This window comes from Oryctolagus cuniculus, chromosome 3 (genome assembly GCF_051225735.1).
Source record: "Oryctolagus cuniculus isolate XC-2025 breed Fujian yellow rabbit chromosome 3, ASM5122573v1, whole genome shotgun sequence".
Classification (NCBI taxonomy): domain Eukaryota; kingdom Metazoa; phylum Chordata; class Mammalia; order Lagomorpha; family Leporidae; genus Oryctolagus; species Oryctolagus cuniculus.
The window spans coordinates 2,167,118-2,191,495 of record NC_142869.1 but is presented as its reverse complement, the minus strand read 5'-3'; the positions used below and the strand labels follow the sequence as shown (position 1 = coordinate 2,191,495).

Sequence of the window (24,378 nt, the reverse complement as noted above, 5' to 3'; positions counted from 1 at the left end):
ACTCCCCAGCAAGGCGAACGGGAGGGGTGAGGTCGGTGGGTCCAGAACACACCACAGCACCGTGAGTTCTGTGGAAGCAGGACCCGCCCTATTGAGGAAGCGTGCAGGCTTGTAAAGCTTACGGAGGACATGCGTGGTAGGGAGCCAGAGGAAAGGTCACGCAGGCACGGTGGACCACACACGGGCACCTTAAGCAAAGTATAGGGATCGCGCACTGTCCACGTGTCCGGAACTAAAGCGGACCTATCCCTGCCGGTGGTCTGATCTTATGTAGCTTAACCGCGGCAGCCGCAGACACGCCCCTCGAACATCCGAACATCCGCCAGGCGCCATGTGGTAGTGGAGGTTTTAGGCAATGCCCACCAAGCTTTCAGCTCTACCTCACACCCAGCAGGGATTCTGCAGGAAGCCGAGCTCCGTAAGAGCCTCAGCCGGCGGCTTCTTTGTCTTGTGTGTGCTTTGGGTCCCAGCCTGGTCAGTGTCTGGCCCACGGGCGCCCCGGGAGTCCAGGCGTGGGATGACGATGGACTTTCGGATCAGGAAGCGCTGGGTGGAGGTGGCCGCTTGGTGGCGGCTGTGAGATGTGTGTATGGAAGGTCCATCCCGGGGGACTGGGCGGTACTGGGAGGAGGAAGTCCTCCGGTGCTTGCAGTTTAGAGTTCGGTGATCGTCCACCAGACGTGTAGACAGAGCCGCATTTTTCTGAGTTTGAGGTCGTTTGCCCACGTTTCCCCGTGTTTGTCCTGCATCTAGCCCCTTGGGAGTTTGTCCGCAGGCCACGAGGCAGCGTGCACCTTAGCTTCGTGAGCCACGCTGACTCCTGGTCTCCGTTGTGTGCCGCTGTCGTTGGGAGCACGGGTGTCACTGAGCTCTCCAGGGATTGTCTTGGAAGGCTTCGAGGCGTCAGCAGAGAAGTGCATATGTCTACAGTAGTTCTTATTTCGTTAGATTTTCGAGTAAATTCAGGTTTGCCTAGAAGGTTCTTTTGGTTTCCAGCGGTGTTTTCCAGACATGCAGGTTTCTTTTAGACTCATTGTTTAGGAGAGGAATTCAAACGTTTTATGGAAAAACGCAATTAAAAGATACTTTCAGAATTTTTGGTCCCTAAATAGATGTATCTCTAAGTCCATTTTCATGAATGACTTGAAGCACCCATGAGCGGCAGGGCTGTTTTCTCAGACGCCCACTCAGGCAGGGACGCGGCCTCGTCAAGCCTCGTGGGAGGGCGGTGGCCCCTCCTGGGCTCCCCTGGCTGGAATGGAGGAAGGGTTTGAGACCTGTGGTGCAGGTGGGCCAAGGGCAAGGGCAGGGCGTGGCCGGCGCCGCGGCTCACTAGGCTAGTCCTCCGCCTGCGGCGCCGGCACCCCAGGTTCTAGTCCCGGTCGGGGTGCTGGATTCTGTCCCAGTTGCCCCTCTTCCAGGCCAGCTCTCTGCTGTGGCCAGGGAGTGCAGTGGAGGATGGCCCAGGTGCTTGGGCCCTGCACCCCATGGGAGACCAGGAGAAGCACCTGGCTCCTGCCTTCAGATCAGCGTGGTCCACCAGCCGCAGTGCCGGCTGCAGTGGCCATTGGAGGGTGAACCAACAGCAAAAGGAAGACCTTTCTCTCTGTCTCTCTCTCTCACTGTCCACTCTGCCTGTCAAAAAAAAGGGGGGGGGCATGGCGTGAGCTGACCGAGGCCCTCTCCTGCCAGGCGTCTCAGCCGTGTCTGGGGGCTGACCCCGTGGGAATCCCGTCAGCTGGCCTTCTCTGCGGGGTCTCTGGGTCACAGCGAGAGGGGGTGCTGTCTGCACAGACTGCTGTGGCTTTGTCCGTGGCGGGTGTAGTGCTGTGCTGGGAGCCTCCGGCTGCGCGTCTTCCTGCTCGGGCACGTGCCGAGAGCGCTCCCCCCGGGACGCGTGGCGAAGCCTGCTCTGCCGGTGAGTTTTGGACGTCACAGAGACTCCCGGCCTTCGCCTCTCCTGAGAGCCCCGAGATGCTGACTGACAGCCCCGATGGGCTCTGGGGCTGCTGGCCGGGCTCCGTGCTACCTTCACCTTCACTGAAGTTGCCGAGGCTGGGACTTGTGTTCTAGTTAAGAGGAGGGTCCAAGGAGAACGTCTTACTGGCTGGTGTCTGGGGATGTGTTAGACTGCGTAGGAGGGATGGTTTTGTTTGAAAATATTTGGGACGTGGCAGAGTGACTGTTTCCCCGTCAGCACGCAAGTCGGGTTTCTGTCTCCTGGTGACTCCGGCTGGGCCCTGCACAGCTGTGCGTCTGAAGTGGCAGCATCGTCGCAGCACAGAGCGAGCACTGTGCAGGTGTGAGGGGCTGCGAGACCCTCCCCGGCCCCAGTGCGAGTGTCGTGTCAGGTCAGGTCCCGCCTGGGGAGGCAGCAGACCAAGTTCTGACCCGCACTCTGCTGTGTCCACCTCCCTGTCTGGAAGAGAGGAGGAGGAGCTGTTCTGAGGAGGTGGAGTGGTGGGGTAGCGGGTGGCACGGAGCCCATCTGCACGTCCCCACCCTTGACAGAGCAGCCGAAGGTGTCAGAGATCTGGGGAACAGGTGCGTGGTGCCCGACCTACAGCGGGTAATTCCTGCTGATACAATCTTGTGTGCTCATCTTTAACTTACAGGGATGTTTCATTATTGAGAGATTGAATAGGTATTCTTTGCTTTGTAGTCTTTATGGAGGAAAATTTTGTTGATAATATGTTCTGTTTATGATCATGATTTTATTTTTAGAGGATTTTATTCATTTATTTGAAACTCAGTTACAGAGGGAAAGAAAGACAGTGAGAGTGAGACAGAGAGAGAGACTGGGAGAGAGATCAAGAGATCTTGCATCTGCTGGTTCACTCCCCAGATGGCCACAATGGCCAGGACTGGGCCGGGCCAAAGCCAGGAGCCAGGAGCTTCTTCTGGGTCTCCCATGTGGGTGGCGAGGGCCCAAGCACTTGGGGCATCTTCTGCTGCTTTCCCAGGCTGTTGGATCAGACTCGAGTTGGCACCCATAAAGGATGCTGGCTTCTCAGGTGCCAGCCTTAACTGCTATACCACAACACCAGCCCCAGGATGTTTTCTTAGAGACTTGGTCTAAGGTATGAGTTGGTATTGATGGATTCCACGTATGTATGAGAGTGCTTTCCTGACCTAACGTCTGAAGTGTTTGCGTAAAAAGAATCAGCCAATCCCAGCACATGACCTGATGTTTCCCTGTGAGCACAGGACGGGAGGGGCCGCTCCATCCTAACTGGCCCTGTGAGCACAGGACGGGAGGGGCCGCTCCATCCTAACTGGCCCTGTGAACACAGGACGGGAGGGGCCGCTCCATCCTAACTGGCCCTGTGAGCACAGGAACAGTTTTCCTGGGGGTGTTGGGTGTGCTGTGCACTGCACGCCTCACCTCCATCCCCGTATTTCACCGGGGTGTGTTCCCAATGAGTTTGGCCCCACGTGGAGTTTTGTGTTCCAGATGGTCTCCCGGGAGGCGGGAGTGTTTTTGGTCCTTGTCCACCTGCTCTGCCTGTCTGGGATGAAACCTGCCCTCTGGAGGGCCCTGGGTCGCAGCGGCAGCAGCAGCGTGTCAGAGCTGGAGCAGGATGTGATGCTCTGTGGGAGGAAGGCCCTTGCTGTGGGCCAGTGAGCGAGGCCGGCGCTGTGGCATAGCAGGTAAAGCCACTGCCTGCGATGCCGGCATCCAGTGTGGGTGCCGGTTCATGTCCCAGCGGCTGCTCTTCTGATCCAGCTCCCTGCTGTGGCCTGGGAAAGCAGTGGAAGATGCCCAAGTGCTTGGGCCCCTGCACCTGCGTGGGAGACCGGGAAGAAGCTCCTGGCCTGGCCCTGGCTGTTGTGGCCGTTTTGGGAGTACACGAATCCATCTCTTCCTCTCTCTCTGTACCTCTGCCTTTCAAAAAAGAAAAAAAAAGCCTTGAGGCATTTTCAGATGTTACAGATGTGAATAATTCTAAAATGTGATTTTGTTTTGTAGTCAACAAGCTCCGGGGAAATATCTAAAAAGTTGTCAGACGGATCTTCGAAAGACCCCAAAGCCGAAACAGAGGTAGACGTTCAAGGACAGCAAGGGGGAGGGGGTTGTGGTGAGGGGAGTGCTGTGTGCTGGCAGGTCCACTTCTCTGTGTTGTCCCGGTAATGGCGTGGGGGTCACCGGCTGCCAAAACAGAAGGCCGATTATCTGCCGGCACTCCTGGGTGACTGCTGTTTTCTCTGAATCGGGCTGTTGAAGCATGGTGTGTGAACTTTTCCTGTGAGAGCTGTTTGCAGATGCATTTCACCAGTGTAACAGCCACGGGACCCTTTAACGCGATTTGCCCAGGGACAGACTGCATATCCCGCAGTGGCCCTGTGAGGTTATTGTGCCGTCGTGGTTTGGGGAAGTCCCCTCCGCGGTGTTCACACCAGCACACCGCCTGGCTCTGGCGCCGTGTCCCTGTGAGGCGAAGTGCTCCTGCGCCTGCAGGGTGTGGTGCTGGAGCCTCTGGGAGCAGGGCTGAGGGCTCTGCAGAGAGAGTGCAGGGAGGGGTCCCACTCAGCCTCCAGTGCCTCCCTGCACCGTCGGAGGCCGGGGGGCGCCGGGGCTGTGTTTCAGGCTGCTGCTTCCCCGAGCAGAGCCTGAAGAAGCTCTGGGCTCACTGTGTAACCATCCGTTGATTTTCTTTCATTCTCTTTTCTTTAAGACTGAGGTTTCCACTCGAGCACCCAAGTCGTTGACATCAAAGCTGTCGAAACGGCAATCCAGAAATTCAGTGGAAGGTACGCTCGACTTGCTCTACTCGTGTGAGAAGCTAGAAATATGTCTAGCCCTGCCTCTGTCAACAGTCTAGCTGGAAGAAACTCCATGGCTGGGGCGCGCATCGGCCACGTCTGGGAAGAAGCAGTGACCGTGGGAAGCATGGGGTTTGTGATTCACACGCACGTGCATGCGTGTGCACACATGTGCATGCTCACAACACTGGGGCGGAGTCAGCCCTCTTTGCTGGAAACGTGGGTGACTGGAGAAGGTGGGATCTAGCTTCATGGTCCAGAAACACCGGTGAGCCGTGCGGGGTTCCTTGGCCCCCATCTGTGGCAGCGGCAGCGGCAGGCTGTGGTCCATCAGGGCAGGCTGATGTGGGAGCTGGTAGGCAGATGATGTTTCTGCACCGAAAACGGAAAGCACGGCGGGGCGCCCTGCCCGGGGTCTGCGGGGAGCCGCTCGGGCCAGCGGACGAGAGAGGCTGCAGACACGGCCTGAGCGCGGCGGGCAGGTGCGGGCCGCGCTGTGGAGCCGCTGGTGTGGAGGCCGACGTGAGTGATGTTTGAGTGGTGGTGGCTTCTGGAAAGTCCTCCTCTCCCTCCCTGTGGTCGCTGTCGTGAAACACGCGTGCTGAGCTCACCGTGCGTGTGCCAGAAGCCCCTGCCCTGTGGGGCCCAGGCGGGCCTGGGAGCTTGCAGCCACTGGCTGTCCCTCTGCCTCGCGCCTCCTCCAGAGAGGAAACATGGAAAATTTAATCACTGGGGAAGTTGCGCATTTGCTCGCCTGTCTTCTTAGTTTTATTGGCTTCTCCGACCCTTCCTTTCCTTGGCTGACTCCCGCGCGCCTCTGTCTGGGGTCTCCGTACTCTTAATTTGCACACCCTCCCTGTACATTGTGGCTGCCAGTTTTAAAATGAGGGTTGTTTCTTTGTTTTTTTTTCAGTTCATTTCTGCTAATTATATTTGGTTTGGTTTCTGAGTCGCCTGCTTGTTTAATTTTTATGCACTTGAAGCTGCTAATTCTTTGGTGATGATTTGTCCAGGATTTGAGAGATGAAGAATTATGGGGTTTTACTCAGTCATCGTCTCCTTCCTTCCTGCTCTGTGAGGCCTCTGTGGTCTGGGAACTGTTGTTTATTTTTACTTCCTCTGTTTTCTGTTTACTACTTGTTTCCTATCCTTGTTCTTTTCAAAAAAAGTTTTAAGCCATTTTATTTAATAGAATATTCTCCCAGATGAATTTTAAAATCATTCCCAACTCAGAGTCCACTCACAGCAAGATAAACAAGGCAGAATGACAGAGATCAGTCTTCCACCCACTGCTTCACTCCCCAAATGGCCACGGTGGTTGGGGCTGAACTAGGTCAAAGCCGGGAACTGGCCACACCATCGGGGTCTCCCACCTGAGTGGCGGGGACCCACATATTGGAGCATCTTCCGCTGCTTTCCAGAGAGCCGGATAGGAAGTGGAGCAGCCAGGACTTGAGCTGGCACTCTGATGTGGGGTGCCGGCGTTGCGGTGGCAGATGTAACCCTCTGCGCCCTGGCCCGTCTCCTCAGGATGTAATTGAACTTGAGGTAAATGTGTGCTTTGTTAGCTTGAGAAACGGCCTCCTCTGACTTCAGGTTTGTAAGGGCATCTCGCCACTCCCGGGGCTGCGGCTTGTCTGTCAGGGCGACTGCTCCACAGTTCGTGTTTGGTCTTTTGGGAAACGGTGTTCTTCTTTCCCTCTCTATTTTATAATGAGCATTGTTGGCGTGCAGCTGCTCTGTTGATTTTGTCACTGTACGTTGAGTCTGGCTGGTTGCTGGGTCGAATCCGCAGTCCTGGTGGCTGTGTGGGGTTTCCTAAGTGCTCATGTCACCTGCTCGTTTCTGGCCGCCCTGCAGGTTTGCCTCTGTGTCTGTGGGAGCATTTTATGTGATCTCAAAGGGATTTTTTGGAAAATGATTTAGAGGGAGAGAGAGAAATAGCAATAACGACAGAGAGATCCGTGTGCTGCTTCATTCTCCATATGCTCCTATCAGCCAGGCTGGGCAGGCCAAAGCCGGGAACCAGAGCCCCGCCCAGACCTCCCACACGGGTGCAGGGACCTGGGCACTTGGGCCGTCATTGGCTGCCTCGCAGGTGCATTAGCAGGAGCTGGATTTTGGAATTAAAGGAGCTGGGACTCGAGCCAGGACTCCTATGGGATGTGGCTGTCCCGAGGAGTGGCCTAACCATTGTGCCACTAGGCCCAGACCTTAAAGGGTTTTTATTATCAGAGATTGTGCAGGCTTAATGGCCTCAAGCTTTACTGAGTTGTTAGCTGCTTGGTGGACGTCCTTCCTTGCTAGCTGGCTGGGCGCTGACCTCACACGGGTTCCCCAGCAAAGCTGGTGCCCCACACAAACGGCCTCTCTCTCTGGCAGGTCAGCATCTGCACAGATGCCCAGTGCTCAGAGTGCCGGGGACAGGGACCCCTGTGTGTGTGCAGGGGATGAGCCTCGCGTACTAGAGAGTGTGGGACTGTCCCACCATGCACTGGGCGTCCTGAGAGCCACGCTTGAGTTTCCGTGGAACCCGGGAACATTCTGCTTGAGAATGACCCTCGGAGTTGATCACGTTTAGGTACTGAGCACCTTTTATTATTTTTTCTAAAAAAGATGTGTTCATTTGTTTGAAAGGCAGAGTTAGGAGAGACACAGTGAGAGGTTTTCTGTCCTCTGGTTCACTCCTCAAGTGGTGGCTGCAGTGGCCAGGTCTGGGCCAGGCTGCTCCAGGAGGCTGGAACTCCGTTCCGGTCTCTCACTTGGGTGCCAGGGCCCAGGCACTTGGGCCATGTGTTGCTGTTTCCCAGGCACGGTAACCAGGAGCTGGATCGGACGTGGAGCAGAGAGGGCTTGAACCGGGGCTCCTGTTGGTGCCGGCCCCTACTGGGTGCATTTTAATTTCATGATTATGCAGCATTACAAATTAGGTTTAATCCATATTTTCATTGTGCAATTTGGTGTCAGGAAGAAAGGATTCTAGGACCAGTGAACACAGGCTTCTCCTCCCGCAGCAAAGCTGACAAGGGACGTCCCGTGGAGCAGCGTGGTGGGACTCAGTGAGCTGTGAGGAGGCTGGCGGGGACTGTGTGAGCTGGAACCTTCCTCTTCCTGGTCCTTGCTTCCAGTGGTCACTGAACAGTGGAGCTCCACCGTGTGGCCTGCTTGAGCTCTGGAGCCCTGTCCTCTGGCCGGAGAGGAGCAGGGGCAGGGGACATGTGGGCCCCTCCAGACGGAGCTTCAGGACTGCCCCAGCCAGGCTCGGGCGTCGTGCGCTGTCGGCCTCAGCCGAGAGTGTCCGTGTGCACCTTCCGTCCTGAGCTCTGCAGATGTCCATGCTGATGAGAGCGCGGGTGTGCAGGTGCACGTTACGTAGTGAGGAGTTAGGGTTAGGGTTAGGGGTTAGGGGTTAGGGTTAGGGTTAGGGGTTAGGGGTTAGGGTTAGGGGTTAGGGTTGGGGTTAGGGGTTAGGGTTAGGGTTAGGGTTGGGGTTAGGGGTTAGGGGTTAGGGTTAGGGGTTAGGGTTAGGGTTGGGGTTAGGGGTTAGGGGTTAGGGTTAAGGTTAGCGTTAGGGGTTAGGGTTAGGGTTCTGAAGGAAAGCGCAGTCCCGAGAAGCAGGGAGGAGGGGCGTGGGCAGGGAGGGTCTCTCTGAAGAGGACACTGGGACCAGGAGCTGACGGGTGCAGGGAGGCCTGGAGGTACAGAGACCCCGAGCCAGGGGCAGGCTTCCCTGTGTGTGTGTGGCAGGAAGTGCGGCTGGGCCCCTAGGCCGTGTGGGAGGTGTGAGCACAAGCCGTGGCAGTTCACGCGGGATTGTGGTGGGATCTGACTGCTGTAGGCCCAAGGGCGGCGAGGACTGCTGTGATATCCAGAGGGCTCGGTACCAGCTCAGCCGACGCCCATGGTGGCACATGGCTGTGCCGGTGGATTTGATGTCCCCTGTGAGAGGGGAGGAATCAGGGATGCACTGTGTCTGGGAGGGGCTGGGGAGAGGCTCGCTCGTGGGACAGGTGCATAGAGTTGGGAATTCTGTTCTGGCCACCTTGAGTTTGAGGCGTCTGTCAAACCAAGTACAGGGGAGAGGTGTCGGCCTGGGGTCGGGGAGGGAGGTGGAGACACTGAGGGAAACGCTGCCTCCACAGTTCTTAGCTTGCAGGTGGAAGAGGAGGTGGTGAGTCGGGGCTGCCCGGGGTCGAGTGGGGCGGGGCAGGGTCCAGCAAGGAGGATGGAAGGCGGGTGAGCTGGCGGGGACGTGGGGAGGTGACAGGGCTCTTGTGGGACTCCTCTGAGAGTCAGGAGACCCGCTGACCTGGGACCTTGTCATAGCTCCGTAAATCCTAACTGAAGCAGCCCAACCCGAAAGCCTTGCGCCGTCTAATCTGTTGCTAACTGTTTTATGTTAGGAAGGAAGGAGGGTACAGTTTCAGCTAAGATGTTAGACCCCGGAGTGTCTGGGTTACGTAGTGAGCCCCGCCAGGAGACCGCAGCTTCAGAGGCAGGTAAGAGAAACGCCTTCTCCAGCTTGTGGACACAGACGCTGCACTGCAGCGTGGTGGGGTTCAGACGTGGACGTGGACTACTACACCATAGCGTGGTGGGGTTCACAGACGTGAACGCTGCACTGTAGCGTGGTGGGGTTCACAGACGTGGACGTGGACTACCACACCATAGCGTGGTGGGTTCACAGACGTGGACGTGGACTACCACACCATAGCGTGGTGGGTTCACAGACGTGGACGTGGACTACTACACCATAGCGTGGTGGGTTCACAGACGTGGACGTGGACTACTACACCATAGTGTGGTGGGTTCACAGACGTGGACGTGGACTACTACACCATAGCGTGGTGGGGTTCACAGACGTGGACGTGGACTACCACACCATAGCGTGGTGGGGTTCACAGACGTGGACGTGGACTACCACACCGTAGCGTGGTGGGGTTCGTGGACATGGACTACTACACCATAGCGTGGTGGGGTTCACAGACGTGGACGTGGACTACTACACCATAGCGTGGTGGGGTTCACAGACGTGGACGTGGACTACTACACCATAGCGTGGTGGGTTCACAGACGTGGACGTGGACTACTACACCATAGCGTGGTGGGGTTCACAGACGTGGACGTGGACTACTACACCATAGCGTGGTGGGTTCACAGACGTGGACGTGGACTACTACACCATAGCGTGGTGGGGTTCACAGACGTGGACGTGGACTACTACACCATAGCATGGTGGGTTCACAGACGTGGACGTGGACTACTACACCATAGCGTGGTGGGGTTCATGGACGTGGACTACTATACCATAGCGTGGTGGGGTTCACAGATGTGGACGTGGACATGGACACTTTAGCATGGTGAGGTTACCTTGTGCTGCTCATGGCCACATGGACTACTGCACCATAGTGTGGTGGGTTCACGGCCACATGGATTACTACACCATAGTGTGGTAGGGTTCATGGCCACATGGACTACTACACTATAGCGTGGTAGGGTTCACGGCCACATGGACTACTACACCATAGCGTGGTGGGTTCACGGCCATGTGGACTACTACACTAGAGCGTGGTGGGGTTCATGGCCACGTGGACAGCTACCCTTTAGCATGGTGACATTAACTTGTGCTGTTCTAACTCCCGTAACGTTCATCAGAGTTTCACTGTGTGTCCAGAGCAGAAATTCCTTGTTTGATTTGCTTTATTTTGCTGTTATTTGATAACTTCATTAACATAGCTTTAAAAATTAATCTTTATATGCTTTTTCTGCATAACATTTTAACATTTAAATTAAAATGATTTTTAAAAAAGATTTATTTACTCATTTGAAAGAGTTACACATAGAGAGAAGGCAGAGAGAGAGAGAGAGGTCTTCCATCCGCTGGTTCACTCTGCAGTTGGCTGCAATGGCTGGAGCTGGGCTGATCCAAAGCCAGGAGCCAGGACCTTCTTCTGGGTCTCCCACATGGGTGCAGGGGCCCAGGGAGTTAGGCCATCTTCCACTGCTTCCCCAGGCCACAGCAGAGAGCTGGGTTGGAAGTGGAGCAGCTGGGACTTGAACTGGCGCGCATAGGGGATGCCAGCACTGCAGGTGGTGGGTTTACCTACTATGCCACAGTGCTGGCCCCAAAGTGCTTTCTTAATCTAACTGTTTGGAGTTTATAAAGCAATGTGGATGAGTACATGGAGAAATCATTTTTGAGTTTTCATCCAGCTCTGCTTTGTTCTCTAAGCAAATCCTCCACAGTGCAGACGTGTGAAATGCTGGCCTGTGTCTCACCGGTGGCGTGGCTTGGTGTGTGGCATGACGCTGCTAAGACTCCGGTGATCGGCGGTTACGTGTCACTGGCTGCTGCTTCTGAGACTCTCAGTCCTCCGGAAGGTCTGGGGCTCTCAGTCCTCCGGAAGGTCTGGGGCTCTCAGTCCTCCGGAAGGTCTGGGGCTCTCAGTCCTCCGGAAGGTCTGGGACTCTCAGTCCTCCGGAAGGTCTGGGGCTCTCAGTCCTCCCGAAGGTCTGGGGCTCTCAGTCCTCCGGAAGGTCTGGGGCTCTCAGTCCTCCGGAAGGTCTGGGGCTCTCAGTCCTCCGGAAGGTCTGGGGCTCTCAGTCCTCCGGAAGGTCTGGGGCTCTCAGTCCTCCGGAAGGTCTGGGGCTCTCAGTCCTCCGGAAGGTCTGGGGCTCCCAGTCCTCCGGAAGGTCTGGGGCTCTCAGTCCTCCGGAAGGTCTGGGGCTCTCAGTCCTCCGGAAGGTCTGGGGCTCTCAGTCCTCCGGAAGGTCTGGGGCTCCCAGTCCTCCGGAAGGTCTGGGGCTCTCAGTCCTCCGGAAGGTCTGGGGCTCTCAGTCCTCCGGAAGGTCTGGGGCTCTCAATCCTCCGGAAGGTCTGGGGCTCTCAGTCCTCCGGAAGGTCTGGGGCTCCCAGTCCTCCGGAAGGTCTGGGGCTCCCAGTCCTCCGGAAGGTCTGGGGCTCTCAGTCCTCCGGAAGGTCTGGGGCTCTGGAGCTGCTTTCATGGAGGAAATACAGTTGATTTTGACTCGAGGGAAAGGTCACTTTTTCTTGTGGGCTCAGCTGGCTTCATGTCTGATTTTTTTATATAGTTGATTATTTTTTAAAGATTTATTTATGTATTTGAAAGTCAGAGCCACATAGAAAGAGGAGGGGCAGAGAGCGCGAGAGAGAGGTCTTCCATCCACTGGTTCACTCCCCAATTGGCCACAACAGATGGGGCTGCGCTGATCTGAAGCCAGGAGCCAGGAGCTTCCTCCAGGTCTCCCACGCGGGTGCAGGGCCCAAGGACCTGGGCCCTCTTCCACTGCTTTCCCAGGCCACAGCAGAGAGCTGGATTGGAAGTGGAGCAGCCGGAACTCTAGCCGGCACCTGTTTGGGATGCTGCTGTCACACGTGGCGGCTTAACCTGCTGTGTTACAGTGCGAGTGCCGGTAGTAATTCTCTAGACATGCTGGAGCAGTCTGTAGATGCCACGTGCCGGTGTGAGAGCAGCGTCCGCTCCACCTTTGCAGAGCATGCATCGCGTCTGTGTCGCTTGGTGGAGTTCTTTGCTGAAATCACTGATTCTCTGAGTCTGCAGATGCCCGCAGGAGCTCAGGGCTGTGCGGAGGTTGCAGCCAGGAGCTGGGAACTCAGGCTGGGCCTCTGGCAGGACCCAGCTACTGAGCGGTCTCTGCTGCCTCCCAGGGCCACGTCAGGGGGCAGAGCCAGATGTTAAAGCCAGGTGTCGTTATGGGATGTTGACATCTTGACGGGGCCTTAACCACTGGGCTGAGCGCTCATCCTTTTGCAGAGGCCAGAAGGAAATATGATACCAGCTGGGGGTGGGCAGGTCCCGTGTGCGTGCCAGGCCCTGCCCCTGTGGCCACAGTGTTGTCCTGCACTGGATCATCGCATTTCGTGATTCAGTTTGCAGCGCTGGCTGTGGTTCCTGAGTGGGTTTCTTCCGCTGAGCGTCGTTGCCAGTTGCTGCCACTGGGCCTGGTGTCTGAGCCTTCTTCTAGAATTGCAAAGGGAAAGCCATGTGGGCCCTGTTGAGCTGCCCGCTCGGGCCCCGCTTCCCAGGACCCGACTGGCACTGGTTCATCAAGGTTGGCCTAGGAGAACTTGCGAGTTTTGTTGTTACGCTTCTGCTGTTTTGGACAGATTGATGAGTTTAATGTGGAGCTTACGCGTTCCTCCCTGCACGCTGTGTTGCGTTGCTCTCTCTGTGATATGTGGTTGTTTGACAGTTCCAGGTTTTTCTGGAACGTTAGCCCCTATCTTTGGTTTGGCTTCTTTTCTCTCATTCCATTTTTGTTTTACTGTTTAAGCTCTTTTATTATTAAAAACTACAGAAACGTAGAAAGACTAGTAAATTAACGCCCTGTAGGCCTAGCGTTCTGGCGCATCCACCTCATTGCAGGAACCATTTCAGAGTTGTCAAGCACGCCCTAGCACCGTGTCTCTGCGGCAGCAGGCAGCTCAGAGGCGGAGTCTCCGCAGAGCCACACAGGCAAGGAAGCGCCTGAGGCCAGGCTGTGTTACGTTGTGCAGTTTTGTGGTCTTGAAACCACTGGTTATTGGATCCCGTTTAAACTTGGGTCTGTTCACCAGCTCAGCGCAGCTGCCATTTGCCTGGAGCCTGGAGGGTGACGTGTGCTGGTGCCAGGAGGAACGATGGGTGGAGAAGGACTGGTTTTATACGTGCGTCTTATCCTACGCTGGCGACTGTGGCCCAGGGCTGTGCGGCTTGGGAGGTGGGGCGCTGGGTGGAACTTGGGAAGTCTTGTCACTGTGCCCACGCCCTCCCCTGCGAGGGTCGTTGGTTACCAGGGAGTCCAGACAGCTGATGAGGCGGACGGTGTGACTTTCTTCTGCCAGTTTATAGCCATTTCAAAACAAATAGGTACGTTATTTTCTCAGAGCTGCTAGTTGACGAGCTAACTAATCTACCCACTATGATTCAGAGTTGATGATGGTGTTATTAGCGAGTAATAGCGAGACATCCTTTCCGTGTGCGTGGACTTGGGGTTTAGTAAGACTGACTTAAGAGTACTGCTAGAACTTTGAAAAGACGCAGTTGTCCAAAGGCCATCGACTCCGTGAAGTACGGAAAGGAGAGGATGCGTGTGGGTTTACTGGTGGTCGTGCCGGGCTTTGTAGAACCTAGGAAATATTTGACCCTTCCAAATTAAATATTACAACGTGAGGTTATTAGGGTGTTTTCTTCTAAAATTAATAATCCTCAACTGCTAAGATTATATTCACTTTTAGGGTTTTTTAAACTTAATATTTTATGTTTATTTTTTGGTTACCCTCTACAAAATATAAATAGTGAGCTTTATGAATCAGATATTTCATGGTTGTAAAAATCTTCCTTACAGCATTATGCATTGTCTGCTTTATATAGCTCTGTTACCTAAATAGTTACTTGATGGTTATGACAGGTTGACTCTGATGTAAATGTTCTGAATAGTTTTAAGAAATGAGAGGTTGCGTTTCAGAGGGGACCGTCCCCCCTTGTGTTCATCTGGTTTCTTCTCAGAGTGGGGCTGTGGGCTTCCAGCCCCGGGTCCTGCCGTGTCCTCCAGCGCCTCGTCTCCCTTTTTATTTTTAACAGGGATCATTGATCTTTCAGGTGTTTGGTAAGGAAGGCCATTTACTCCTTCTGCGTTGGGTAGGGAAAGTGGCGCGTCTCCCGGGTGCTTGGTTGTTTCTGTTCTCAGCGGTCAGCAGATCAGTGCTGTGCCGTGGGCAGGTGTCCGGGCTGATGCACCGTGGCCACGATGCTTTTCTTTCCCTCCTGCTGTTCTGAGTGGCCACCACGCGCAGCTGCTGGACGCTGGCTGGAGGTTGGCTATAGGAGTGGGAAGTGGGGCCATCTGCTTCTCCCCGGGCTGGGTGGGTCCTGGCCCTTCTCCCGTTCAAGGTGTCCTTGCCTTCTCACCCAAACCCAGAGCCACATGTGGGGGAAGAACCTTCCAGATGCATAATTTGGTCAGCCCTTTGGAAACTTGCAGTGTGGGAGACACAGTCAGAGTGCCCTGTGTTAGCCGTTCATCGCCGCCCTCAGTGTACAGTCTCAGTGAGCAATTTTAAACTGTTTTATGTCAGGAACAAAAGAAGCCAATACTAACTCAACTAGTATTTCAGATGATAATTCAACTAGTCTGTGGCAGGAGAGTGCTGAGCCAGAGACGGCCGGGAAGCAGCGAGGTAAGAGGGACTCTCTCTGCACCTTCCTGGTGAGAGCAGGCGGGCTCTCCAGTGGCGCCAGGGGCCAGGGCCCCTCTCACGGGCACAGCCGGGCCTGGGCGTCTCCAGGGGTTCGCTTCTGCATCTCCGCATGAACTGGAATTGAACAAGGTTACTGTTGATGGGACTCACGTCGACGCCCCTGCCGTGTGTTCTTTTTCCTTTTTTAAAAAAAATGTATTTATGTATATGAGAGACCGAAAGCAGAGAGAGAGAGAGAGAGAGAGAGAGAACACGTGCGCTAGGTACCTCTTGTCCTGTGGTTCACTCCCCAGATGCCCACAGAGGCCGGGGTGGCCTGTCAAAGCTGGGATCTGGGAACTGCATCCGGGTCTCCCCCGTGCGTGGCAGGGACACAGCCGCTTGAGGCGACACCCAGGAAGTGGAGGCAGGAGCCGGGCCCCGGCACTCCTGACGCAGGGCTCGGGCATCGAGACGGGCCGAGCGCCCACCGCCCGTGTTCGCAGGGCTCAGGGTCTCTGCGTGGAAGCTCCCGGTGCTGTGGCTGCTGCAGTTTCCGTCTGTCATGACCTTTCAGTGAGATTCTACTTTTGGCATAAATCGTCCGGTGTTTAATACGTGTGTTAAAATACACGCTTCGTATTGCTTTCTCACGGAGCTGCTGGCAGGCTGATGGTGCCAGTGCTGGCGGGCAGGTGGAGGCTGACTTTGTGGATTTCTTTGTTGAAGGCCTACTGTGTGTCAGGTCCTTAGGCAGGGATGCATTGGTGAGCAGGAGTCAGGCTGGGCTCTTGTCTCCCTGGGGTTTGCACACAAGCCGAGAGGAGGCCTCAGAGGTAAAATGAAGCCATTTAACGAGAGGTGGCTCGAGGGAGTGTGGGTGGGAGGGACTTGGGGTGACCTGGGGTTGAGGGTGGCTGGGCTCAGCCTGCGGGGCAGGAGGACCTGCAGGTGCGCTGCTCCTTCCGCAGCGGGAGCTGAGAGCGGTGCCTGCTGGGCTTGGGGAGCCGGCGAGGGAGCTCGGCAGAGGCCAGGGCTATTTCTGGAGGAGGGCGGCAGCGTCCTAGAGAGCCTCTGTTGGTCTGCGAGGCTTGGGGGTAGTCCAGAGAAAGGAGGGAGCCTGGGCTGTGGCCGGGAAATGAGGGGCTCTGCGACCTCTCAGACTCCTGGGGCCTGGCCTGCTGTCGAGAGGAGAGCTGAGGCCTTGGAGGGTGGGCAGGTGGTCACCAGGGAGGAGTTGGCTACGTGGGGGGTGCCTTGGGACCGGGACACAGGGCCTGGGTGTCTGATTGGTGAGGGGCCCTGTCTGTGACGGGTGCATTGGTGCTTCGAGTGTTGGCCTTGTGGTTTAGCGGCCCTGCCTCAGAGCAGCATTTCTGAGTGCTGTGTGGGCCCGGGTTCCGTCTCCAGGGCCCGCAACAGCTTGTGTTTGTTTTGTTTTGCATTAATTTGAGTGACAGTTCCCATCCGGTGGTTCGCTTCCTAGATGGCTGCAATGGCTGGGGTAGGCTGGAATGGAAGCTGGCAGTCAGGACCTCGATCCGTGTCTCCCACATGCGTGGCAGAGGCCCAGCTGCTTGGAGCAGTCACTGTGGCTTCCCAGGGCACACACCAGCGGGAAGCTGGAGTCAGGAGTGAGATCAGGACTTAAACCCAGGCCCTCTGATGGGGACGTGGCCATTTGAATCCTTGTTTTAATGCTAGCCAAGCGCCCTCCCCGAGCTTGAGATTTGAAGACAGAGACCTTGAGGCTTGGAGTAGGATCCCTGTCCCGGCTGCGCGGAGCTGGTGCTGCCCCCCCCCCCCCAGAGTCAGGATCCCTGTCCCGGCTGCGTGGAGTGGTGCTGCCCCCCCACCCCCCCAGTCAGGAGTGGAGCTGGTGCTGCCCCCTCCCCCCCAGAGTCAGGAGCCCTGTCCCGGCTGCGTGGAGCTGGTGCTGCCCCCCCAGAGTCAGGAGCCCTGTCCCGGGCTGCGTGGAGTGGTGCTGCCCCCCCCCCAGAGTCAGGAGTGGAGCTGGTGCTGCCCCCCCCCCCCCCCCCCCAGTCAGGAGCCCTGTCCCGGCTGCGTGGAGTGGTGCTGCCCCCACAGAGTCAGGAGCCCTGTCCCGGCTGCGTGGAGTGGTGCTGCCCCCCCCCCCCCAGAGTGCGAGGCGCAGAGGACGGAGGCCGGGGTCTGTCGCCCTGCACTTATTCCTCCACAGTGCAGCCCAGGACAGAGCTGGCCCCCACGTACTGCCCCAGGGAGCCGTCCTGGGGCTTCCGAGACTGCAGTGGCCACTGTCCCCACGGGGCCGCATGGCCCCAGCATGGCTGTTTTCACCCGTCCTGTCTGGAGCCAGCTTCTGCAGACCCCCACTCACTGCCCTGCAAGTCCTGCAGTCCTGGCAGACGCCAGGCTGTCCTGTGTGCAGGTCACTCTGTGACCTCCTGGCCTGCTGGGCCATACCCAGTGTCCCAGGGAGCCTCCCGGGTCCCACGGGCCCCCGAGCGTGGCCGCCCTTCCCACACGGGGCCACGCTCTCAGCAGGGTGTTCTCGGGGCTCTGGCTGTGGTTTTTGCAAACTCAAGGTGTCCTGGGGTGCTTTTCACTCTGTGTAGCGTGGGCGACTTCTCTGGGCCGTGTGGGAGCCACCTGGAGGGGCCACGTGCAGTGAGGTGTTGTGTCACCCCCTCAGTGTGTCCTTGCTGTCAGGTGACGGGGCCCTGCCGACGCGTTCAGGCGTGGTCAGGGGCTCACGGGACTGAGCATGACCTGTGGCCCATGGCTTAGAATCCGCCCAGCCCTGCCGTGCTGCCGCTCAGTTGCCTGTGGCTGCGTGGGTCACCCTTGTCCCCAAAGCTCAGCACTTGAAGGGAGAGGTAGGCCTGTGTGTCACGCGGGCTGAGCCCCCGGAGCGGCCTGGGAGCTCCTCCCCGCTCCTTGGGGCTCAGCGCTGCCGGCCGACCCCCGCGGCGACGTGCTGTGTGCTGGGCTTCCTTGCGTTGCCAGCCTGTCCCGTGGCGGACCTCCGGGACGCGCTGTCCCGCTCTGCTTCCTGTCTGTGTGTGCTTGCTGGTGCTCAGTTCAGAGCTCACAGCGGGCGGCCTCCTAGAAAGGCTGTCCCGAAGTAGCCTCGTTCCTGGGGACACCCAGAATGACTGCAGATCTCTGGGAGTCTGTTCTGGTCACGTGACGTCTGAGGGTCACCAGCACGGACCTGGCTTTCCTGACACGCGCCCTTCTTTTTTCAGGTGACTCCAGCAGTGATGCAGGTGAGGCCTCCTGTGTACGTGGTGAGTCGTACACGTTGGTAGTTTATGCTGAGGGGACCTGTCCCCGCCTTGCCACTTAGGGTGTGGTTTATGCTTTAGCTGTTACCCTGCATGAAGAGAGTGCGTTTCAGGGTTCTTTCCAGGAGGGTGAAGTACACTTCCAGTATTCAAAATCTGATCTTTTTTTTACCATTTTTCCGAGGTAGGAATTTCTTTTACTTTAAATTGCATAGTAACTTTAATTGCTTAGTCGTTTGGGTTTGTGATTTACTGATTAAATCTCTTTGTCAAAATGAAGAAAACTTTGTTCTGATTTTCAAAATAATATGGTACATACCCAATGTAGACAATTTTTGAATGCAGAAAAGTATGAAGAACAAACTGAAAAGCACTGGTAATTTTACCGCTTACCACTGGAATGAGTATCTTTCCAGAACTCCATATGTGAGTATATAATTAGCAGATATATCATTTACTGTGTTAATTATATATTAACATGATTTTTGTGCAGTTACAGAGAGAGAGGGATCTTCCATCCTCTGGTTTACTCCCCAGGTGACCGCAATGGCTATCCAGGTGGAAGCCAAGAGCCAGGAGCTTCTTCCAGGTCCCCCACATGGGTGCCCCACCTGGCCAACACCAGGCCAGGCTAAAGCCTGGAGCCAGGAGTTTCTTCAAGGTCTTGGGTCTCCCATGTGGATGGCAGGGGTCCAAGGACTTGGGCCATCTTCCTCTGCTTTCCCAGGCCATTAGGAGGGCGCTCGATGGGAAGTGGAGCAGCTGGGACATAAACTGGTGCCCATACGGAATGCTGGCATTGCAGTGGCTTTACCCGTCACGCCACAGCGCTGGCCCCAAATAATGACGTTTTACACGAGAGCCCAGGGTGTGACTGTACCGTGGTTGCTTGTTACCGACTGTCACTCTTAGCAGTGATGATGGTGCCTCGACACGTGTGTATTTATACCTGTCCTGTGTTTTCTGAGGTTGTATCTCCCCGAAGTGCACTTGCTGATTTGGTTGACCTACTTTTGAATTATTTCTTGAGTAGTAAACCAGTTTGCATTTCCAGGGTTTGAGTGTGCCCACATCCTCAAATTTTCACCCAGTTTAGGTACCAACTTTTTTTTTGTCTTAATGGAAAGGACAGATGAGGGAGCAGGTGTTTAGCCTAGCGGTGAAGATGTGTGTAACCCGCAGTGGGTGAGGTGTGGGTGAGATGTGTGTAACCTGCAGTGGGTGAGATGCGTGTAACCTGCAGTGGGTGAGATGTGTGTAACCCGCAGTGGGTGAGGTGTGGTTGAGATGTGTGTAACCCGCAGTGGGTGAGGTGTGGTTGAGATGTGTGTAACCCACAGTGGGTGAGGTGTGGTTGAGATGTGTGTAACCCACAGTGGGTGAGGTGTGGTTGAGATGTGTGTAACCCACAGTGGGTGAGGTGTGGTTGAGATGTGTGTAACCCGCAGTGGGTGAGGTGTGGTTGAGATGTGTGTAACCCACAGTGGGTGAGGTGTGGTTGAGATGTGTGTAACCCACAGTGGGTGAGGTGTGGTTGAGATGTGTGTAACCCACAGTGGGTGAGGTGTGGTTGAGATGTGTGTAACCCACAGTGGGTGAGATGTGTGTAACCCGCAGTGGGTGAGATGTGTGTAACCCGCAGTGGGTGAGGTGTGGTTGAGATGTGTGTAACCCGCAGTGGGTGAGGTGTGGTTGAGATGTGTGTAACCCACAGTGGGTGAGGTGTGGTTGAGATGTGTGTAACCCACAGTGGGTGAGGTGTGGTTGAGATGTGTGTAACCCACAGTGGGTGAGGTGTGGTTGAGATGTGTGTAACCCACAGTGGGTGAGGTGTGGTTGAGATGTGTGTAACCTGCAGTGGGTGAGATGTGTGTAACCCGCAGTGGGTGAGGTGTGGTTGAGATGTGTGTAACCCACAGTGGGTGAGGTGTGGTTGAGATGTGTGTAACCCACAGTGGGTGAGATGTGTGTAACCCGCAGTGGGTGAGGTGTGGTTGAGATGTGTGTAACCCACAGTGGGTGAGATGTGTGTAACCCACAGTGGGTGAGGTGTGGTTGAGATGTGTGTAACCCACAGTGGGTGAGATGTGTGTAACCCGCAGTGGGTGAGGTGTGGTTGAGATGTGTGTAACCCACAGTGGGTGAGATGTGTGTAACCCGCAGTGGGTGAGGTGTGGTTGAGATGTGTGTAACCCACAGTGGGTGAGATGTGTGTAACCCACAGTGGGTGAGGTGTGGTTGAGATGTGTGTAACCCACAGTGGGTGAGATGCGTGTAACCCGCAGTGGGTGAGGTGTGGTTGAGATGTGTGTAACCCACAGTGGGTGAGATGTGTGTAACCCACAGTGGGTGAGGTGTGGTTGAGATGTGTGTAACCTGCAGTGGGTGAGATGCATGTAACCTGCAGTGGGTGAGATGCGTGTAACCTTCAGTGGGGCGTGGGGGTTCGGTTCCCAACTCTGGCTCCTGACTCCAGCTTCCCAGCAACGCAGACCCTGGGAAGCAGTGGTGATGGCTCAGGTAGTGGGGTTCCTGCTACCCTCATGATTGAGCCCGAGTTTGTCCTGACCCCTGGCTCCAGCCCTGGCTGTTATGGGCACTTCGGAGGGTGAGCCACAGACGGGAACTCTCTGACTCTGTGTCTCTCTGCCTTTCAAAAAAACGATAGTTAAAAGTTAGCTCATTGTAATTATTTGATCGTTGTTTTTTAAATATTTATATTTGAATCAATATTTGAATTAAGTAACCAATTAACTGTTTATATATAGATCAAATATATTTGAATTAACTGATAAACCAGTGTTGACATTCGCGTTAAGTCTGAGTTGATATTGAACTAAATACGTATTCGTTGCTTGTGTTTCTGCTTAGAAGAAGCCGGCCCTGCTGGCCAAGACAAATCCGAGGCGTCGGAGAGTGCGGAAGTCCCTAACGGGCTTTCGTCCACCGTCAGGTGCGTGTTGGGGGTGAGCACGCGGGGGCCCTGCTGTGCTGCTCCCGCCGTGCCTGGGTTGCTACCTGATGCTTGAGCTGAGTTATCAGAACTGTTTCCACGAAGAAGAAGAGCACTGTTTAATGTCATTTTCATGCACCCGATACTAGCCCTGAGGACCATTTCATAGATTGAGGAAAACTCAGTTACAGCTGAAGCGTGCTGTTTGCTTAGTGTTACTTGTGTGGTGCCTTGAAGTGGCTGCAGAGACAGGGTTGAAGGCTGGATGCTTGTACCCTGTGGGCCACAGGGGCACTCTGTGCCCTGCAGAGTGGGCCCTCCACGCCCTGCAGAGTGGGCCCTCACTGGCACAGCCAGCTCCGCAGGGGGCCTGCAGGTTAGCGCTTGCCTTAGTCTGGGTCTCTGTGGTTTCCCTTGAAATGAGTGTTTCCTGTCACTTGTTTGCTTTCTTCCAACATGGGGTTTAGAAGAATTCCTCGGCCTGGGAGTGCAAGATCGGCGCCTCCCCGGGTCAGACGGCAAGACAGCGCGGAGGTGTTAGCGACTGACAGGTAAGGCTGTGCCGCCCGTGGGAGGGCCGAGCCTTGGCCTGCGCAGCAGAAGGTGCTGGGAAACTTGTGTAAGGATGAGGACGTGAGGGCTGGCCCTCGCCCCAGAGCTCGGAGCTCTGTGTCAAGTGAACCCCCAGGGCACGTAGGCAAACATCAGGCTGTGTGTCTTTGACCTCTTCATGGAAGACTTTCTTCTTTTCTTTCAAATATTTATTTATTTATTTGAAAGGCAGAGTTACAGAGAGGTAGAGGCAGAGAGAGAGAGAGAGAGAGAGAGAGAGAGAGGTCTTCTATCTGCTGGTTCACTCCCCAAATGGCTGCAATGGCTGGAACTGCACTGATCCAAACCCAGGACCCTGGAGCTTCTTCCAGGTCTCCCACGTGGGTGCAGGGGCCCAAGGACTTGGGCATCTTCTACTGCTTTCCCAGGCCACAGCAGAGAGCTGGATCGGAAGTGGAGTGGCTGGGACTAGAACTGATACCCATATGGGATGCTGGCACTGCAGGTGGTATCTTTATGCCACAGCGCTGTCCGCACCACAGAAGACTTACTAAGCATCAGAACAATGAAGAAAAACTAGGAAGAAGAGGGTTAAAGGTTTAATTGCAACATAAAAATAAAAGGTTGTGAAGCGTCCTGCCAGGCTGGGTCAGGGAGGCAGCTTTCAGGTGCAGTAGAGGCAGGCACTGGAGACGGCGTGCAGACAGCTGCACCCAGAGGCAGAGGCCAGCACGCACGCTCTGTGCACACACTTGTGCCCGCCTCCTGCACCCTGACGGTGGGAACTGCACAGGCAAGAGCTGAAGGCAGGAGGGGCTGACGAGGAGCCTGCGGAGTGTTTGGCTCCGGGAGCCCGTGGTCAGGGCTGTGGTGCAGGGGGTCAGGTGCCTCAGGGAAGCTGGTGGCGAGCTGCAGTGGGCAGGCAACAGGGCCGAGAGCCCAGTGTGGCTGCAAGAGAGCCCTTGGATGGTGGTGCCCACAAGGGGGGACAGGTCCAGCGCTCCTGTGCTGGGCTACTGGACGCTGACTCACCAGGAATGGTGGTGGGGTGGGGGGGATAGTGGGTGCCTCAGTGAGGTGTGGGGCACAGACAGGGCCATGGCAGTGGCCGGGGCCAGGTGAGGGGCCCCGAGGAGCTGCTGTTGGAAGGGACGAGGTCTAGGGAGAGCCCGGGCACACAGGACCACCAGTGCCACTCCTGCCATGAGGTTTGCCCCGTGGGAGAACAGGCCACCCCAGGTGGGGGCTGCAGCAACGCTGCTCTCAGATGGCCTGTGGGGAGACGGGCTCCAGAGCCTCTGTTCCCCAGGCCAGGCCGGCTGTGGGCGGCCGTGGTGGCAGCTGAGGGCGCCTGGGCCTGGAGGCTGTCCCCAGGGACGCGTTTCCCAGGCATCTGCCTCGGCTCCCGCCGGTTCCTGGGCAGCTGCAGGTGCACGGCGCTGATGAGAACTTGTGAGTGACACAGCGTGTCTCACGTGGGCTCCTTTCTTCCTGTGTAGGGCAGGGAGTGGCAAGACCGTCTCGAATGTGATCGTGGACTCGCAGAACTCCGACAACGGAGAGGACGAGCAGTTTGTGGTGGAAGCGGCCCCTCAGCTCTTGGAGATGTCGGAAATGGAGATGGTGAGTGCCGCAGCAGGGGCCTGGGAACCCGATCTTGAGAATTCGGCAAACCTGAATCTTCTTTCTTCCTCTCCTGCTCAGGTACCAGCAACAGAACTTGAGGAAGACGAGAAGCATGGTGAGTTCTGATGCACGTGTGTGCATGCGTGTGCATGCGTGTGCATGTGCAGTGCCTCCCGCAGTGCACCTGCAGCTGTGTGCCAGGCTCTGGTCGGAAGCAGGCCAACAGCTGGTGGGCGGTGCTGGCCTGGACTCCTGGACTGGAAGTGGCCGCATCCAGACACCCATCGTGTGTGTCGAAGAACTTAACCCTAATCCCTTAGTGTCATCAAGTGCCTGGTTTTCCCAGGTGGGCTGTTTGCTTTCCTGGTGTGTCTGTGTGAGTCAGGATTCAAAGAAGGCCCTTCGTTGCAGCTGGTTCATGCGACTCGCCATCTCTCAGCCTGTAGCCCTCTCCCCGGTGCTGTGTTCACACAGGAAGCATTGGCCGGCTTGCCCTTGACTCTCTCCCCGTTGGGTGCTGCTCCTCATCTCTCTGGTGTCTTTGCCCGTTTTCTTCTCTGTCCTGCCAGTTCTTGATCAGCTTTTTGTCACTGAATGGAAATACTGAAGGCAGGCTACTGGGAAGGAGTTTTTTAGCTTCCACTTTGGGTGCTGAAAGTGGAAACATGGCGTGATGGCAGGCGTGTGTGTGTGTGTGTGTGTGTGTGTGTGTGTGTGTGTGGCGGAAGTCCAGGGCCCTCAGGCTTTGTAAGAATCTCAAGCCACGTGAGAGCTCACCCCCGGGTGACCCTGGATCTCCCTCTAGACCCCACCTCCTACGCCTCCTCACTCCCGCCGGTGTCACGCTGGGATCGGGCTCCCAGCGCGGGAGCCTCGGAGGGGACCAAGGACACTCAGCCACAGCAGTGGAAATAAGGAGGCTCGCAGTCCGGGTGTGGCGGGAGTGCATCTCGGACAGTGCTGGACAGTGCTGTGGTCACCGTGTGGGACTCTGCCCGTGGCCTTGGCCCAGG

The 24,378-nt window shown here is 56.2% G+C and overlaps 1 protein-coding gene across 17 annotated transcripts in view; it reads left to right on the top strand.

Moving 5' to 3' along the window:
- IFT54 (intraflagellar transport 54) overlaps positions 1 to 24,378 on the top strand; it is a 62,768-nt gene that overhangs the window by 15,275 nt on the left and 23,115 nt on the right. For 6 of the 17 annotated variants that reach the window (XM_089328808.1, XM_070069949.2, XM_089328810.1 and 3 more), the window contains exons 6-13: positions 3,971 to 4,042; positions 4,677 to 4,752; positions 9,168 to 9,263; positions 18,196 to 18,237; positions 21,106 to 21,187; positions 21,655 to 21,738; positions 23,239 to 23,362; positions 23,444 to 23,480. In XM_089328808.1, coding sequence (XP_089184934.1) covers positions 3,971 to 4,042; positions 4,677 to 4,752; positions 9,168 to 9,263; positions 18,196 to 18,237; positions 21,106 to 21,187; positions 21,655 to 21,738; positions 23,239 to 23,362; positions 23,444 to 23,480 — 613 coding nt within the window. The remainder of the gene's footprint in view (positions 1 to 3,970; positions 4,043 to 4,676; positions 4,753 to 9,167; positions 9,264 to 18,195; positions 18,238 to 21,105; positions 21,188 to 21,654; positions 21,739 to 23,238; positions 23,363 to 23,443; positions 23,481 to 24,378) is intronic. The other 11 variants (XM_070069956.2, XM_089328811.1, XM_070069959.2 and 8 more) reach the window with 9 other exon arrangements.